The sequence below is a fragment of the Scomber scombrus genome, chromosome 20, assembly GCF_963691925.1.
Source record: "Scomber scombrus chromosome 20, fScoSco1.1, whole genome shotgun sequence".
NCBI classification, from domain to species: Eukaryota; Metazoa; Chordata; class Actinopteri; order Scombriformes; family Scombridae; genus Scomber; species Scomber scombrus.
The window spans coordinates 15,500,907-15,519,363 of record NC_084989.1 but is presented as its reverse complement, the minus strand read 5'-3'; the positions used below and the strand labels follow the sequence as shown (position 1 = coordinate 15,519,363).

General features: G+C 38.5%; 2 protein-coding genes across 3 annotated transcripts in view; one reads left to right on the top strand and one right to left on the bottom strand.

Moving 5' to 3' along the window:
• The window catches only part of nphp3 (nephronophthisis 3), a 35,325-nt gene extending 16,888 nt beyond the window's left edge, over positions 1-18,437 (top strand). For both annotated transcript variants that reach the window (XM_062441669.1, XM_062441668.1), the window contains 18 exons: positions 441-566; positions 819-980; positions 1,072-1,236; positions 1,317-1,458; positions 1,595-1,716; positions 3,545-3,651; positions 4,153-4,264; positions 4,744-4,821; positions 4,936-5,074; positions 5,431-5,538; positions 6,402-6,500; positions 15,909-15,978; positions 16,582-16,667; positions 16,820-16,891; positions 17,105-17,259; positions 17,369-17,485; positions 17,874-17,983; positions 18,065-18,437. In XM_062441669.1, the coding sequence (XP_062297653.1) occupies positions 441-566; positions 819-980; positions 1,072-1,236; positions 1,317-1,458; positions 1,595-1,716; positions 3,545-3,651; positions 4,153-4,264; positions 4,744-4,821; positions 4,936-5,074; positions 5,431-5,538; positions 6,402-6,500; positions 15,909-15,978; positions 16,582-16,667; positions 16,820-16,891; positions 17,105-17,259; positions 17,369-17,485; positions 17,874-17,983; positions 18,065-18,176 (2,082 nt within the window). In that variant the 3' untranslated portion in view covers positions 18,177-18,437. The remainder of the gene's footprint in view (positions 1-440; positions 567-818; positions 981-1,071; positions 1,237-1,316; positions 1,459-1,594; positions 1,717-3,544; positions 3,652-4,152; positions 4,265-4,743; positions 4,822-4,935; positions 5,075-5,430; positions 5,539-6,401; positions 6,501-15,908; positions 15,979-16,581; positions 16,668-16,819; positions 16,892-17,104; positions 17,260-17,368; positions 17,486-17,873; positions 17,984-18,064) is intronic.
• On the bottom strand, positions 10,880-13,892 carry ackr4b (atypical chemokine receptor 4b). The gene is made up of 2 exons (XM_062441677.1): positions 13,885-13,892; positions 10,880-12,041 (listed from the first exon to the last, which is right to left on the bottom strand). The coding sequence occupies exon 2, from the start codon at positions 12,033-12,035 to the stop codon at positions 10,926-10,928; it is 1,110 nt and encodes a 369-aa protein (XP_062297661.1). The 5' UTR covers positions 12,036-12,041; positions 13,885-13,892; the 3' UTR covers positions 10,880-10,925.
• Positions 18,438-18,457: the final 20 nt, after the last annotated feature.

Sequence of the window (18,457 nt, the reverse complement as noted above, 5' to 3'; positions counted from 1 at the left end):
TAATTTGTACAAAAGTACCCTTCAAAGAACCCTGAATTATGAACATACATATCAGTTAAAGTCTGGGAAATTACAGGCAACTATGGGCCTGTGAAACTAAATGTTACCATATCTTGAGTAGAGCTGAAACAATTGATCAATTAGTTGATTGTCAGCAAACAAATCAGCTCAATCGACTATTTCTTAACAAAAATGACAAAATTTCACTGTGAAATTGGACTATTTGATGCTTGTGTTTGTCATTTATGAATTAAAGTCAATATTTTCAGTATTGGTCAAATAAAACAACACTTTTGAATATGTTATGTTATATGTCAAGAAAATAATCAGCAGACTGATTGATAATAAACATCATTGTTAGTTGTAGCCCTAATCCTGAGGCTTCTGATATGGGTCATGTTTTAGTTCATCATGTTTGAACTTTGTGACTTTGTATGCAGGTGGACAGAGAGTATCAAGTGCAGAAAGCCTTGTTCTCTGCTGGTTTCCCTGTGCCTCAGCCCCTCCTCCACTGCACTGACACTGAAGTAATTGGAACAGAGTTCTACTTGATGGAACATGTGGAGGTAAGTTTGAGTCACCAAAGGCCAAATGTGAAGTCTATAAATCCCTGCATCATATATATTAATTGCTGTTTTGCTTGACCTATGCTCTATGTTCTAATGATACAATTTTGCTGATACAGTCTGGCTGCCTAATTTATGTCCAGGCTTCTAAATATGCATGTTTCTATTATATAATGGTGTCCATGAAATGAAAAGAAAGAGTATTACACATTGTAAAAACATACTTTTTAAAAATACATTCCTATTGGACAGGGGCGTATATTTAGAGATCTTCGTCTTCCTGGAGTGAGTGCAGCAGAGAGAGCAGCTCTATATGTGGCTGCAGTGGAAGTGTTGGCAAAGCTGCACTCGCTGGACCTGGTATCACTGAACCTTGAAGGGTATGGCAGAGGGCCAGGCTACTGCAGGAGGCAGGTGAGATAAAATGTTTTATACAACTTATTGAAAAAGCCATAATGGTTAGTTAGATTTGTAATATTAATAAATGTCTTACCCATCTATAAAGGTGTCCACCTGGACAAAGCAGTACACCGCAGCCGCCCACAGAGACATTCCTGCCATGAATGAACTTTCTGATTGGTTGATGAAGAATTTGCCAGCCAATGATAATGAAGTCACGCTGGTCCATGGAGATTTCCGACTGGACAACTTGATATTCCATCCAACAGAGGTACAACCTCTCAAAACAGTTATTCTTACCAATCTGAATGTGACTGTATATAATGTATTACACTATGTGTTTGTCATCAGGCACGTGTGATAGCAGTGTTGGACTGGGAGCTGTCTACCACTGGACAGCCCTTGGCAGACCTGGCATATTTTGTCATGCCTCACTACTGGCCCACAAGCCTCAATGTCATCAGTACAATGGGCAGCTTACAAGGAATTGAAGGTACTGATAACAATAAATAAACACCCTGAACAGATTTAATAGATATGGAAAATTATTAGACAGAAGAACATTATTGGATATGTGTGTAGACTCACAGTATATCCCTGTCTCTGTAACCTTTTCTTTCAATGAACAGGCATGCCAACTGTGGGCGACCTGATCTCCATTTACTCCCGGTGCAGAGGGATCCCTTCTGCTTTGCCAAATTTGAATTTCTATCTGGCCCTGTCAGTTTTTAAGATGGCAGGAATTGCTCAGGTTTGTCCCTTTTTATACAAAGTTCAACTTTTTTCATATACAGACCCTTTCCAAAAAATTAGAATATCATGGAAAAGTTGTTTAATTTCCATAATTCCATTCAAAAAGTTAAACTATCATAGATTATAGATTCCGGGCCCACAATTTAAACGATTTCAAGTATTTATTTATTTATTTTTACATAATTTGGGCTTCCAGCTCATAAAACCCACGAAAACAGGAATTCAAAAAATTAGAATACTGTGAAGAAATCAGCCCAAATTTTGCAGGGCATGAATGTTTTAAACTGAGTGTCACACACTAATCATCTACTAAGCTCAAAACACCTGCACAGGTTTCCCCAGGTGTCATTAAATTGCTTCAGTTTGGGTCAATTGTGTCAGTTCGGTACAATATTGGGAAGACTGCAGACATGACAACTGGCCAGAAGACCATCATTGATACCCTCCATAGGATGGGTAAGCCACAAAAGTTCATAGCTAAGGAGGCTGGCTGTTCACAGAGTGCTGTATCCAAGCATATCAATGGAAAGTCTAGTGGAAGGGCAAAATGTGGCAGGAGAAGATGCACCAGCAAAAGAGATGACCGTGGGCTTCAGCGGATTATCAAACAGAGAAGATTCAAGAATCTGGTAGAGATCCAGAAAGAGTGGAATGAGGCGGGAGTCACAGCTTCAAAAACCACCACATTCAGACGCATCCGGGAGATGGGCTACAACTGTCGGGTTCCTCGGGTCAAGCCACTTCTGAACCTGAGGCAATGTAGGAAGCGTCTCAACTGGGCCAAGTGATGAAAGTAAAGTGTGCCTTTCATTCGGGAATCAAGGTCCAAGGGTTTGGAGGAAGACGGGTGAGGAACAGAACCCAAGCTGCTTGAGGTGCAGTGTGAAATATCCACAGTCAGTCATGATTTGGGGTGCAATGTCCGGTGCAGGTGTTGGTAAAGCCAGAAGCACCAAAACCTGGTCTGATGCCCATGCCATCACAGTGCTTGACTGGCCAGCCAACTCGCCGGACCTAAACCCCATTGAGAATCTATGGGGTATTCTCAAGAGGAAAATGAGGGGCACCAGACCCAACAACAAAGAAAAGCTGACAGCAAGCATCAAGGAAATCTGGGCTTCCATAACTGCAGGCAATGCCACAGGCTGATTGCCTCAATGCCACGTCGCATCGAGGCAGTGATTAAGGCAAAGGGATTCCCAACCAAGTATTGAAGATTGACATATCGTTTTGAAAGTACCATATTTTGATTGATTTGATGTGATCCTAATTTATTTCTTTTTTTTCCTGCAAAAACTGAGAAGTAAATAGTGATTTCTTCACAGTATTCTAATTTTTTGAATTCCTTTTTTCGTGGGTTTTATGAGCTGGAAGCCCAAATTATGTAAAAATAAACAAATAAATACTTGAAATCGTTTAAATTGTGGGCCCTGAATCTATAATCTATGAAAGTTTAACCTTTTGAATGGAATTGTGGAACTTAAACAACTTTTCCATGATATTCTAATTTTTTGGAAAGGGTCTGTATACATAGATTGGAAAACATAGATAACTTGAATGATATGATGGGTATTTTCACTGTTGTCTGACATTTTATGGACAAACTGACAAAGCAATTTATCGAAAAGGATTATTCTCAGATTAACTCATAATGAAGAGTTAATAATGGTATTTAGGTGCACTGAGCTCATAAAAGTAATGGATTGTTATTGTTATGTTTTTTAAACTGTGAATTTGGCATTATTTTATATGACTTAACTGACTTCCTAACTACAGATTGACCAAAATGGATTTATCGTTTTTCTCACATAATTTGCCCTTTTTAGGGGGTTTACGCCCGCCATCTACTGGGTAATGCCAGCGCTCCCAATGCAGCTCAATTTGGCCAGTGTGTGGAGCCATTGGCTAAGGTTGCCTTGCAGCTTGCACAGAGGTTAGTTACGGCTATGGTTAATTAAGTAATGTGATCAAGAGTTATTTAAAAAATGTCTGCAGATGTTTTCACAAGATGTGTTTATATATTTGGCTACTCAACAGTTACTGTTAAAATAACTCATTCTTTTTAGGCTTTAAATGACATTCTGACTCATGTCTACTCTGCAAGTTACATAATTTGTGTTATTTATAACGTCTCCATAAGCTGTCATAGACACCCACTGAAGTTGATGGATATCAATTTTAATATCTAATGTGAGTATTACACATTAATGCACTGTTATCAGATTTAATAGAATTTTGATATAATGATTAAGGCAGATCAAACATACTAAACTAGCAGAACATGGTCTTAATTAAGCATGGTTTTAGGCCAGAAAATTGATTTGTTCCACCTGCTGACTGAAGTTAAGCCAGCAACCGTTGGAATTTGGCACCTAGCAGTTGATTCCGATATTTCCTGCTGTCTATTAACCATAATAAATGTGTTTTTTGCCAGGTCTCTCACGAGTCCAACAGAGGATAGACTGTTTCTCCAGACAGCTAAGGGTCAGGCTGTTCTCCAGCAGGTCAAACACTTCATGAGACAATACGTGCTTCCTGCTCAGGAGGTCAGTGCCAAAAGCTGGCGAGGACAGAAGAGAAATTTGTTTGGTCAGTTAGACTTTTTACTTGCACATGAAAAGATTTTACAGAGCACAGCAGTTCCTTCATCTGGACAATCAGAATGAATTCAATGAGTGAGAGAACAAGTGGTCTATTGATTGAATAAATAATACTGCAGGAAGAATCATCATCATTGCCAGGGCATCATAGTTCCCGTAATGCAGTGCAAAAGTTTGATGCTTTGACATTGCTAATCTTGAGATGACATTGCTAATCTTGTTTCATTGTACTTGTGGAAGATGTTGGCAAAGAAGAACAGCATGTAACAAAGGTAGTTTTAACTTTAAGTTAGTTTCTCTCCTATAGCTACCTAAAAAATCATAAAGTTGAAGAAATTAATTGTTGAGTTGAAGAGATTAATTTAGGCAATACTATGACCTTTCTTACCAATCTATTGTGTAAGAAAACTTGTTTTTTTCTCCAGGAAGTTGCAGAGTACTACTCCAAACATGAACAGTCTCCACAGAGATGGAAAACCCCCCAAATAATAGAAGATCTAAAGGTATGAAAATATATTTATTTTAGTTTGGAAGCCTCATTAATTACAGTAACAAGCATTCATACAAAAATAAACGTTGCAATCATATAACTCTGGACAAAATATATGTGTGTTCAGGTGAGAGCTAGAGAGGCAGGGCTGTGGAACCTGTTCCTGCCTGCAGCCAGCAGTCTCACTCAGTTGGATTATGCCTACATCGCAGAGGAAACTGGACGCTGCCTGTTTGCCCCTGAAGTCTTTAACTGTCAGGCTCCTGGTAAAACACTCTACATGATCCAGAGATAGTTGAGGCCAAGAAAAGCAGCACTAGTATACTTACAACATGCAATATTTGTATGTACAACAATGATAACATTTGATAATATTTTGTTAATGTTGTGGATGATATCCTCTGTAGTCATGTGAGGAAAAAAAGGTACTTGTTTTTATCCAAACAACTATGAGTCTTTGGTGTATTCACTGGGATTTGAAAATGCAATCAAGGATTTGGCTCTTCTTTTTTTTAACGTTTTAGTCTTTGTCAGATGATGTATGATTAGAAAAGCATGTTTTTTTCCAAATTTAGCACATAATATATTGGAAGATGCTGTGTTGTATTATCCGTCTCCACAGATACTGGAAATATGGAGGTGCTCCACATGTTTGGCACTGAGGAACAGAAGAGAAAATGGTTGGAGCCTCTACTCAGGGGAGAGATCCGTTCCTGCTTCTGTATGACAGGTATTCCCATAACCATGTCCTCCTGCATATTCACAATTGTGAACACATGCTTCTTTGTGATGGATCTGTGTGCTTTACAAGAATACTAAACAAAATAGAGTCCTTCAACATTCTCTAAAATCAGTTAAAAAAAAAAGAAAAAAAGGGAGGAGTGCAGAAAGCCACATTTTAGGAATGTAGGAATGAAATATTAGGAACATAATCTTTCAGAATCAGTGTTATACCCAGTTACGAGATGTGGTAAAGCCCTTATAACATTTGCTGAGATTTTTGACCAAACGTTCCTGTGCTAGATATGGTCTTTAGTAATCCAGGTTACACACAGCACGACTACTACTGTACCAATGCTCTAAAATGCTTGTTTTGAAATTCTACACGTCAACAGTTCAGCTATGAGTAATTTCTCCCAGTTTTTTGCCTGTCTAGTTTCCAAATTGCCTAGAAACAGCAACATGCTGTTGCCAGAGGTGATTACATTGGGTGTGAACCTCCCTGTGGTTTTTATAAACACAGATGGTGATTATGGCTGTTATTCTGAATGTTTTTGTCATCAAGTTGGATGATTTAAGACTCTGAATGAGGAACCTCCATCTTGTACTGATTATCAATTTTTACTTCTGTCTCTGTTAAGAGTCAACTCATGTTCAGTTAAAATATGAAAAGTGTAAGTGTACGCTGTTTGTATTAACCATCCTGCCTGTGGTTTGTATTGGAATCGGATATTTTGGAAAAAAATAAAGTAAAAGCAGGTACTGGAGATATAAAACATTTTAGATTTTTGTTGCTTTTTTTTTTTTTTTTTTTTTTAATTGGTGAAAAAAAAATATCCTGAGGGTTAATCTAAACCATCATTCCTCCCCCAGAGCCTGATGTGGCCTCCAGTGATGCGACCAACATGGAGTGCACTCTTCGCAGGGAGGAGGACAGCTTTGTCATAAATGGAAAGAAATGGTGGAGCAGTGGTATGTCTATTTCCATTTCTATAAGTCATATAAGTAAAATAAAAACTGACGCCTGAACCTGAAAAGTCCACTAGATTACTCAATAAATGGCCTGGTTTGAATGGCTTATAAAAAGTCCTCTTAAACCGTAAAATGTTTTCAAATGAGTAATCCTAAAATGTTTACATTCTGTCGTGGACTTTCTCAAATGGAGATGGGTTTATATACTGTATAATCAAGATGTTGCTATAACAAAGCCTAAAGGGCTGATGACTCATATAGTACAATAAGCAACATACATTTGCTCTATTTCTTAATAGTCTTAAAGCTAGATAAAGAGGACATCAATTAAACAAATGAGACAAAAACTTTACACTTTTTTGTTTATTTATAGAGGGAAGAGATCCATGTATATACATATTTGTGTGTGGCAAAAGTTTGTTTACCTGTAGAATTCTCAATTCATTTGAAGGGGAAATTAGTGTTGGGGGTTTCAATCAATGGGATGACAGTCAAGTGCAAGTCTTGGATGCCCTGCTTTATTTAAAGAAGAGAAATCTGGATCCTCACTATCAAGGTCTAAACTCTAAGCTGGAAAAGGTTACAGAACCATTCCTAAAGAGTTTAGACTCCATCAGTCAACTATCCGGTAGATTGTGTACAAATGGAGAACATCCAACACCAGTGTTACCCTTCTCAGGAGTGGTCAATTAACCAAGATCACATCAAGAGCAAGGCGTGTAATAGTCTGGGAGGCCAACATTTAGGAAACTAAAGGCCTTTCTTGTAGTGACTGTCACTGTCCATGAGTCACCATCACGAGAATATGGAATATCATTGGTGTGCATAGCAGAGTTGCAAGGAATAAAGCCAATTCTCCCCGTAAAGAAAATTGCTTCCAGCTAGTATGCTTGAGCTAGAGGGCAATTGGATAAATGTGCTGTGAACAGATGATACCTAAATCAAATTTATCAGCTTGAATGAGAAGAATTTTGTTTGGCAATGTGCAAACACTACATTCCAACACAAGAACCTCATCCCATCTGTGAAACATGGTGGTGGCATTATCAACATTTGGGCCTGCTTTGTTGCCTCTGGACCAGAATGGCTTGCAGTTGATGGAGCTATGAATTCTGAGTTGTACCACAGGGAAATGGCATGGTATCTGTCTGTGAATTGAAGATCAACAGAATGAGGTTCATGTAATAAGACAACAACCATAAACACACAAGTCACTCCACTAAAAAATGGTTAGAGCAGAAGAAAGTTAATGATTTGGAACAGCCGAGTCAAAGTCCTGACCTTAATTCCACGGAAAGAATGAGTTCACTTACTTTTGCCTCACATAAATATGTAAAATTATAAAAAGTAATCATTAAAAAGAAAATTCCTCCATAAAGGAATGAATACAGTTTTTTGTGATTTTTGTTTAATTCATTTCCTTTAACCTTTTATCTAGTTTTAGGATTTGTGTAGGTCATATTTATGCAGAAATAGAGAAAAGTCTAAAGGGTTGATACACTTCATAAACTAAACTTCATAAACAAGCAGCACTGTTTAACAAACAACTTTTAAATGACCATGAAGAATTTTGGATCCATTCAATTCTGGAAAGTTTGTTGCAGATCAGCTTTGGTTTACCAACAGGTTGGACGAGTTAAAGGTTATAGACTAAAACCATATTGCATAATACCCATCAATTGACATTTAATCCGTACTTAGTTGAATGACTCTAAATGACAAAGCAGATAAATGGTCTTAAAATAAATATTAACACAGCTAAAAATAAATTAAAAAAAGAACAAAAGAAAGACATTTTTTAGTTTACACTTTCTGACTTCTGACTGACTCAATACATTAGCTTTGTTTATATTCTCTGTTGGAAAAACAGAACTAAACTTAAATTGATGCAGACATGTACTAAATAAATTAAGTCACCAACACCAGAAAGCCTTGAATGTGTAAGGATTTAATTTACAATTATGGCTTATATATTCAAAGCTCATATTAGTGCTTTAGATATTTATCGTGAACCTCCTTTATCACTGTGAACTGAAAGATATTCCAGATGTTTCCTCTGACACAGATGCGGTCTGAGGTTTTTGACTGCCTGTCTAAAGGAATTCAGTGGCCTATTTTTTGTTTTTTTTCTTGTTGCTGTGCTATGGTTTACCAAAAATGAGTAGAATGTTCAAATGAATGCCTTTATGCAAGACATAGTTTGTGTCTGTTATATATTTCAACAGTCAGAAATTTCAATTATGGGAAAAAAATATTTGATTTTGAGCATGAATATGTCCCTCTGTTAGGTAAGAATGCTGATGGAAGATAGACATTTTCATACTTTTCAATCTATTACTCCCTCTGAAAACCATCTGTAGAAATCAGACAGTGATATCCCTCTGCAGTGAGTCACGATGACAAGGAACTCAATCTGACCTCACTCAAAACAAAAGGGGAAGCAAAACTAAAACAAAGTTATGTTAATTGACATTACGTAACAGGATCATGTTTTGTTATGGTAACTCTTTCTTTCCAAGTATCCAGTGCAGTCTCCACTGCCAGCTCCTTATTGACGTGTTACGGGTGTTTCCCAAGCTGTTGTCCAAAGGCTGCTTGGCAACATCGATGTGTCCCCAAAAGGAGGATCTGTTTGTTTCTATTGGTACAGTATTATTTCCCACAAGCAAACGGAATGAAAAGGAAAGACATCTCATCTGTGGCTTTTTGCTCTGTTTGATTCTAATAGTTACCCTGTAGTTCCTGCTTTAGGTTACAGTGGCTTTCATTAAATGCCAACCACGTCATGGAAAATACACCAGAATTTACTGGAAATGTGGGCCTACCCACTTGATGAAAAGCGTTTCCCATAATCACTAGCACTACAGTACCATACAGTCTTCATCTTCGCTTTCCCTTTTTCTCTCAAATTGTTTGTGCCAAAGTCAACAGTGAGATGAAAGGCCTTATAGATGCTCCTGTCCAGCTCTGTGGTGTGAAACAATAAGACTGTGCTATGGCCATGTTAATGTACTAAAATGATGCCCAGTAAAATGCTACGATAATGCTGAAACATTTAATTAAGATCCTTTACATTTTAAGACAGTCATGATATAAATCATGATTTTGAATCATGTAAATCTGGATCCAACCATAATAAGTTCTAATTAAATGCAGATTATAAAGGCTGAATTTAGCCGCAGCTTATTGGTGCATAAATAAGTAGTGTCGTGCAAGAATTAAACCTTCCTTGTTTTTTTGTTTTTTTATTTATTCCTGACATGTTACTTGATACCTGTTTTTCCCAGGTACCCAGACATTATTCTTTTTGGAGACTATTGAAACTCTAGCCTAAACCTTTGTCTGTCTAGTCAGACACACCTAGTTTGTGTACTGTACAGAGTCTCCCACATATCCAAGCTGTTAGCAACAACAGGGGAAAGAAGATGACTAACAGGTACTGCAGATGTCAAGAACGGTAAACAGTTGAATTGTTTATGTTCTGTAAGTGCTTATGAGTTATTTGGTGGATGAAAGGGTTGTGACCCATCTCTGTCATAGCTGCAGTAGTGTAAACAAGCCTGAATAAAGCCCTGTTAACACAGAAATCTGATCTGGTGATGATATTCACTTGTTTTTGTCTGGCGTGTGTACAATGTTGTATCTAAGCTCTGAGTCATTTCAAAAGGGGAGAAGTCACCATTTATAACAGTCTAGAGAGCATTTATTTACTTAGCATTTACCAGAAAAGTCTTAAGTAAATATACAGAACACTAGATCGAACTACACTCGGTTGAACCTTTTGCTCTCTCAAACTCCCATTAATGAAATATTACAGATGGAAGAACACCTGTAATATTTGAAGTTCCTCTGAGGAAGATGCTTCCTACTATTTCCCAGTTTGATGGCATGTTGTGGGGTCTTTCCTGCTCTTCACTGCTCTGTCCTTGTTTGCCAAATGTTTTGCGACTTAATGGGTTACCCACTGTGCAGTCAAGCCATCCTTTATCCCAACCCAAAGCCACAGGATGTAATGAAATGAGATGCAGATGATCCCATGCAAGGCAGCACAGACGGCAAGGTCGGAACTGATTTGTCGTGAGTTACCAAAGAAGTCCTCTGTGGATTGTTAGTTTCAGCTGTGTTTAATTGCAACAGATGCTGCAAGATGCATGTCAGTGAAAATCTTTCTTCTTTTATTTAACAAAATACATAATTTATACAAAATACTTAGTGCATATAAACTCGCTGTACATACATGTTACACTGAGGATTACTATTTACGGTTATTTATTTATTTTTTGGTTAACAGATCGTTATGTTGAGATATATATATATATATATATATATATATATATATATATATATATATATATATATATATATATATATACACATATATCATTTTCTAAAGGTGTATGTGAGAATAGGTACATGATTTGAGTCTTAAATAGTAAAGGTGCTGGTGTCTTGATCTTCTGAATCAGACTGTGATTGTATTTGATTGCGCGTGTTGAGTGCAATCTCCACCGCCGGCTCTTCGTTGACATGTGTCGAGTGTCTCCCAAGACGCTGTCCAAGACGCTTGGCAGCCTTGAGGACGTGTCCCCTGAAGGAAGAACCAATGAATGCATAGAGGACAGGGTTAATGCAGGCGTGAGTCAGTGCCAGGCTCTCTGTCACTTGGAGAGCGTGATCAAGGCTCTTGCTGACGTCGCAGTTGGTCACAAGAATGTAGATGATGTCGATTGCTCTGCACAGCTTGACCACGTTGTAGGGTAGCTGAGTGAGCAGGAATACGGCCACCACAGCCAGGAGAACCCGCAGGGCGCGCCACTTCCGTTCTCTTCGCACCCCAGCTGCCTGGCTGAGTGCACGCCCCACAGAGCAGTAGCAAACCACCATGACTAAGAAAGGCAGCAGGAATCTGAGGGTTACCTCCAGCAGCTCCAAGGCAGCCTTTGCAGGTCGGGCCATGCTGGGTGGGTAAACAGCCATACAGGCCATCCGGTGGTGGGAATGCTTCACTGTGGAGAAGACAAGCTCAGGAAGGCCAAGAAAACTGGCTACGGCCCACAACACCACACACACCAGGAGCCACTGTCTCCTTGCGCGGGTCCCTGTCCTGCCTGTTGCATTTTGGGCTACAGCTTGGTAGCGATCCACACTGATACATGCCAGCAGCAGCATGCCACAGCTGAAGTTGGTGCTGTAGAGGAAGGAGGTGATCTTGCAGGCAGCCGAACCCAACTTCCAGCCATGGACTGCATCAGCTGCCCAGAAAGGCAGGGTGAGAAGAAGCAGCAGGTCCGAAATTGCGAGGTTAAGGATGCACACATCTGTCAGGGTTCGTAGTCGCGGGCGTGATGCATAGACCACCACGACCAGAGCATTCCCTGCCAGGCCCACCACCAGAGCCAGGGCATAGATGACCGGGAGGAAGACACCGGCAAAAGAGCGCACTGTCTCTTTGTCACAGACAGAGTGTTCGTAATTGTAGTCATAACTGTCATTTAAGCTGGGGTCCTCATCGTCATGATAATAGAAATCCTCCATGTTTTGCTGTACAGAAAGAAAAAAAAACAATTTAAATGGAAAAACATTTCACTTTTAGTTTTTTACAAATTTGTAGTAGAATAGAACAGAGTGCATTTGTAAACCATGAGCTTCCTTTACATCAGACACAGGAAATGGGAATTCTTTCTGTATTCTGCATCAAAGGAATCTCCCCTGCATGGTTTCCTTAATGGCTTAAGCCCTGTCTGTCAGAACTGTGTGTGGGCTTTAATAACCCCAGAGAACACAACTCTATGAAAGAAGCAGGAAAGAGACCCTCAAAGCATCTAATTACCTTTTGTGTTAAGTTAGTTTGTATTCTGTCGGATACTAAGTGATCTACAGGCTTTAGGAAATCTACCCCTACTACCCCTTTAATCACAATCTCTGACTGTGAATCAGCAACAAGAAGATAATACCAGTATTCATAAATCTGTCAAAAATGACAGTACAAGCTGATACATGGATTTACATGTTCTTACATCATTTTGCCTGGACAGGAAATTTACGGAAATAAAGATCATGACACGCAAGTTCACCAAGGTCTCTGGCCAGATTCAAACCCCAGGATGTTGTTTTACTGTATATGGTGATGTGCCGGTTCAACAGGACATCCTATTGAAGTCAGACTTTATCCAGACCCAGTTATTTCTCCAGATGGAGATGTCTTTCCTATTGAGGGTTTGTACTGTGTATATGTGGGTGTATATGTTGATTCTTACAGTCTCTGATTGAACCCAGATCCCTCTCATTGTCTTGAAGAAATATCTTGAGTTGAAATTGTCATTGTCTGTAGATATAATAATATATATTTCACTTTAAATTCACTCATGTGGAATTTAGGAATCTTGGCTGAGGACCAGGATATTATGCCTGAATTCATATGTTTGCCTCACTTGTCATTTTAGTGAATCACATTTGCTTTTGAGATGACAAGTGTCCAGGTTTGTTATGCAAGGTGTCATTATCTGCCATATGGGAGGAGCAGGGGTTACTTAAACAGATGTTCATTGGAACATTCAAAAATATGCCAAGCATTTCACTGCTGTCAACAGATGTTCTTCATATGAGGGTTGCATAATAACTTAATAAGTAATATATATAAGTTGAAAATGGGGTTGTTTTGGTATTGTCTTCACAATTTAAATGTAGAAATAAAATACCCAATATACTGATATATTTGGATTTATAATTTAACAGTTAAATATGAATAAAAATGTTTTTGGTTGATAATTGGTCATAATAAGAAATACAGGCCATTTTTACTGATGCGTGTATAAACAAATAAACAATACCTAAACAAACCATAATAATTTTAGATTTAGCTACTTAAGGTCATTCTGTTTATTAAAAAGAAAGAAAAACAACTGTGATAAAATATAATACACAATATATATATAAGGATACATTTCAAGTTAGTGCTTTACATAGAGTTACACTAAGAAAATAAACAAAAACAGGCAGACAAAACTTAACAGGCTAAGTTTAACTTATCATTACCTCATTACAGTTATAATGTCATAAAATTGGACAGTAGGACTTTGCTTCTATTGAGAGTTAAAGTGAACCTTTGACTACTGAAGAAAAACAAGGCATGCGTGTTGTCTACATATCTCACAGTGTTATAAGTAAATGTTGTTAGTTTTCTGACTTAAATAGAACAATACAAGCATATAAAATAACTTAGATTTGATATGATCAAATAAAAAAACAAACTGTATTCTACATCCAAAAAGATCTCTGTCAGCATGGTAAGAAAAATAAAAAAAGATTGTTTGTATTTGTCATGGTTTTACTTGAATAAAGTAACAAAATACTAAAGTAACAAAATAAGTTAAGATTTTCCTACCTTGTGTCTGTTCCTTTGGTGGGCTTTATTTTAATCCTTTATGTCCATACATACACTTACACACACACTGAGTGAAAAAGTTATGTGCACTGTAAGACTGTGGTGACTAATCTCCTCCCCTAAGCACACCCTACGCCCTCTACTGCTGACACTGAGAGCACCTCTTTTTATCACTCACTCACTTTAGCTCTCTCTGTGTGTGTGTGTGTGTGTGTGTGTGTGTGTGTGTGTGTGTGTGTGTGTGTGTGTGTGTGTGTGTGTGTGTGTGTGTGTGTGTGTGTGTGTGTGTGTGTGTGTGTGTGTGTGTGTGTGTGTGTGTGTGTGTGTGTGTGTGTGTGTGTGTGTGTCATTGAATACGTCTCATGTTGAAGGATAAGACGTACAAAAATGTTTTAATTCCTAATTGTGTTTGCCTGTTTGTACCACAGAAAGAGAGGTTGTTTTTCAGTCTCAGATAAGCTCTGAATGTCATGCAAAGAGTGTTCATGCCTGTGAATGAAAGGAGGAAATAAAATCATATCCAGCATGGATCATCATGGTCCCATTGTCAAAGCCAGTTGTTTATTGTGGTTTGCTGGAATGCAGCCGTTATTGGTTCGTTATAATGGATATGTGGACATTGTTTACCAACTACCCTAGCATTAGCAAATATGCTGTGGACTAAACCATTATGTCTTACATTAGTTTTAATTTTTTTTAAATGAATTAATCTTACTGCTGTATTTTTCCATCCTGGATGTTTTTTGTTTTTTTTAATTTATGAATGCCATTTAGTCACATTTCCTTATTTCAGCTTCCTCAGAAACATTTCTTCCTCTCTGTCTCTCTTTATTTATTTATAAATAAATGTAATTAAAAAAAACAAGTAATATGATTTGGGAACAAAAAATAAATAAAAGCATGCCTTCATAAATTCTTAAAGCTCAGACTTTTTTTTAGCAAAGGAAAAAATGGGTTAACTTTAGAGTGTGTCATGAGTTTTTAAAAAAGTCACCAATATAAAATGTTTGGGTGTCACATTCTCAGGAAGACAGATAACCAAGCTGGTAAGCTTTATTTTCATTCCAGTGGTGATTGGACATGTCTGGGCATGGCTGCTACATGACAGCAGGGCTCACCTCGTATCAAAGGGTTTACAGGCGAACCCAAACTGCCTCCAGGTCAAACGGGCTTTCCTAGCAGCGCGTTTGGGTGGATTAGTGTGTACATTTTTAGTGCTTATTTACAGTATATGCATCGTGTTTTAGTGTTTTAGTGTTTTAATGTTCCACAATTAGATGAGCTGTAAAATGAAACATTGGTCATACTGCGTTTGTTAAGAGTTCACATGCACTCAAGCCGCGATCCTCATAATGTGATGATTCAGAGACTTTCTATGGCTGTCTGGTGTCCATATGTCCTGTCCTTATGTCCTGTCCAATTTTGCCACTTAGAATAAACAGGAAGGCAGACCATTGGTCATCCTGACTTTGCCTAAGGGATCCAGGGCCACATGAGAGACTGTTTCTCTCGAAAGTGGGATCCCAACCAGGAAAACTCCAAAGTAATGCTACAGTTGGTCTTCATCACTCTGTGAATTTGAGCTGTCAGATCAGATAACTGACATCTTTGCTGCTGATATCCAGTTTATGTGAAAGTGATCTATAAGACGTTGCCTAATCTAGCATGTGTCATACAGTTTGTTTTTGGAGCCATAAATGAAGCAATTTATCCAGAGATGTCTCCATAAATAAATAGTCAAACAAGATCAGCGTAATGGCAAACTACAAGTTAGTTTATGAGATCAGGAAATGTAAATCAACCAGTGGATGTCTCAAATGGCTGTTCTCATGCCATCAATCTGTCTCTGGGTCCATACATGTTTTGCACTTCCCAGTCGGCAATGTTTCTGACCGCATTTGGGTCATGGAATGGTTAAGGAGCAAGTCAGACTGTCAAAGCGTGTCCCATTGTGTGTTATACTGCCAGACAGCAACAAAACATGAATACAAATTAACCACAGCATTTCTGACTTGTCCTTGCAGGTGCTGGCAATCCTCAGTGCAAAGTGGCCATTGTGATGTGCAGGAGCGGTTCTCAGGATGTTAGCAGCAGGTCAGTTGAACAGTCAGGTGCTGAAATATGTTTGCTCGTTTTTTTCCCCCCTCCTCTGCTGAGAAGGAATGCAAGAAAAATATTTTTTCTCTCTTGTACAAAAGTTCATGCTTCTGCTCTCATGTTTTTAACCACAGGTTTTATGATTCCAGCATTTCTATCAGCAATGTTCCAATTCTAATTATAAATCTACATGTTTTGCACTGTAGCACTTTGGAAGGCATATCTCCCTTTAAACTTCCTCTGCTGTGATTTTTCTTGGATGTGATGCAAACCAGCAGAACAAGGTTTGCATCACATCCAAGAAAAATCATAAATTTAATCTTGTTGACAGTCATTTACATGCTGACATGAGTTGACTGACCTGCTGACTTTGATGCTAATCCCTTACAAGCATTTAGGATGCTCATGAAAAATGTCTATAACGCAAACCACACCCAAGATATTTGCCATTCCTGTTGTTGCTACAGCAGACTAACTAGACACACACCCAAATTACTCTGAAAAGTAGTGAGGGCTGCAGATCGTCACCAGCTGCTGCAAAATGGTCATTATTTAATACTAGATTTAGATAATAATCTTTGAGATTTTAATCTTTTTTAGGCACGGCCAACACAGTATGATCCTGGTACCCATGGACACACCAGGTGTAAAGCTCATCAGACCCCTCACCGTGTTCGGACAAGATGGTAGGATTATGCCTGCCAGGACTGTATAAATTCATGTACTGCTGAAATGTTCCTGTTTTCTAAAATATTCATTTCCCTTTTGGCGCACAGCCATAACAAATGAGCTTTTCCTGACTTTAAGTTCAACAGTTTTCCCCTATGTCTTTGCTCAGATGCTATCCACGGTGGCCACTTTGAAGTGCACTTTGAGAACGTGCGAGTGCTTGCCTCCAACATCATTCTAGGTAAGACAATGTATCATTGTTTCCATTTGTTAATTTATTTACTCACTAGGGCTTCTTTGGAAGCAGATCACACCATGGCCATATCAATCCTTTTATTGTTTCAACAATAAAACCATATTGACTTGACTGTTTGATGAATTAGGTCACTTGGATAGAGATACTTTTCCCTGCTAGATATTCATGTTCTGTTCTCCTATATAATGGTTTTTCTAGGAGAGGGCAGGGGATTTGAGATCGCCCAGGGTCGTCTGGGGCCAGGCAGGCTGCACCACTGTATGAGGGCTGTTGGAATGGCAGAGTTGGCACTGGAGCTGCTCTGCCAGCGGGTTGCCTCCAGGCGCACATTTGGCAAGAAACTGTACCAACATGTGGGTGACGGTTTACCCAGAAATTACTGCAACTTCAATTTCAGGGCTTTCTTGCTGTTGACACCTAGTGGACAGAATTGTAGATACAGTTTTTGTTATTTGTTTTTAGGAAGTTGTTGCTCACTGGATTGCGGAGTGCCGTCTCATGATTGAACAGACACGCCTGCTGACTCTACATGCTGCACATGCTCTGGACACGCTGGGCAGCCGGGCTGCTCGCAAACAGGTAAAATTGTAAATAGTCTGTGATGATCATGTGCTCTGTCCCAAATTCTATACTACATTCTTTTTGTAATTTGTATACAAGAAATCAACATACTTCACAAAATGTATAATCTTTTGAGGTGTTTCTAAAGCTGTTTTACTGTCATCTACAATAAGCTTCTAATTTTTCCTCCTGGGATCAGCTCCTTAATCTCATTTGAGTATTGCGTTCTGGGAGAATAGTTTACATGAATGACATTCAAATCAAGTTGATGAAAAAACCCTAGTCAATGATTTTTTCATATGCAAACTGACTGTTTTGAGTCATTTTTCAAGTGTGTACACACTACATGTGCAAAACCAGTGTAGAAGAAGCCCTCTATTTTAACCATTTCTGGTCTGCTCCTTAGATTGCAATGATCAAGGTAGCTGCAGCCAGGATGGCCTGTAAGGTTGTGGATTGTGCCATACAGGCATATGGAGGTGCAGGTGTGTCTGGAGACTTCCCGCTAGCACAGATGTGAGTATCTTTTGTTCATAAAATGGAATAAACTTTGAATATATTGCTTTCTTGACACCATATCACCACATTCCTCCTCAGGTATTCATATGCAAGGACTCTGCGCATTGCTGATGGACCAGATGAGGTGCATCTCTCCTCCATTGCTTATCTAGAACTGAGGGATCAATTTAAGGCACAAGCCAAACTGTAAAGTATCAGATATCATGTGGCCACATCAGCTTCACTAAATGCTATAAGCCATTGCTTATCCTTATTCAGACTGTCAGTAATAATCTGCCTTAACAAAAACTGATTTTTCACTTCATAGCAACTGTTCAGATGTAATAGTAGACATTTGAATTAGCCTTTTGTGATCTCAAACATCCTTATATTTAAAATGTTAAGAAATTACTATGATTTATATTTAGTTGTATATTTGTACCGCATCTCATTAAAGTTAAAACAAATGACATTCTGCATCTGTTTGTATCA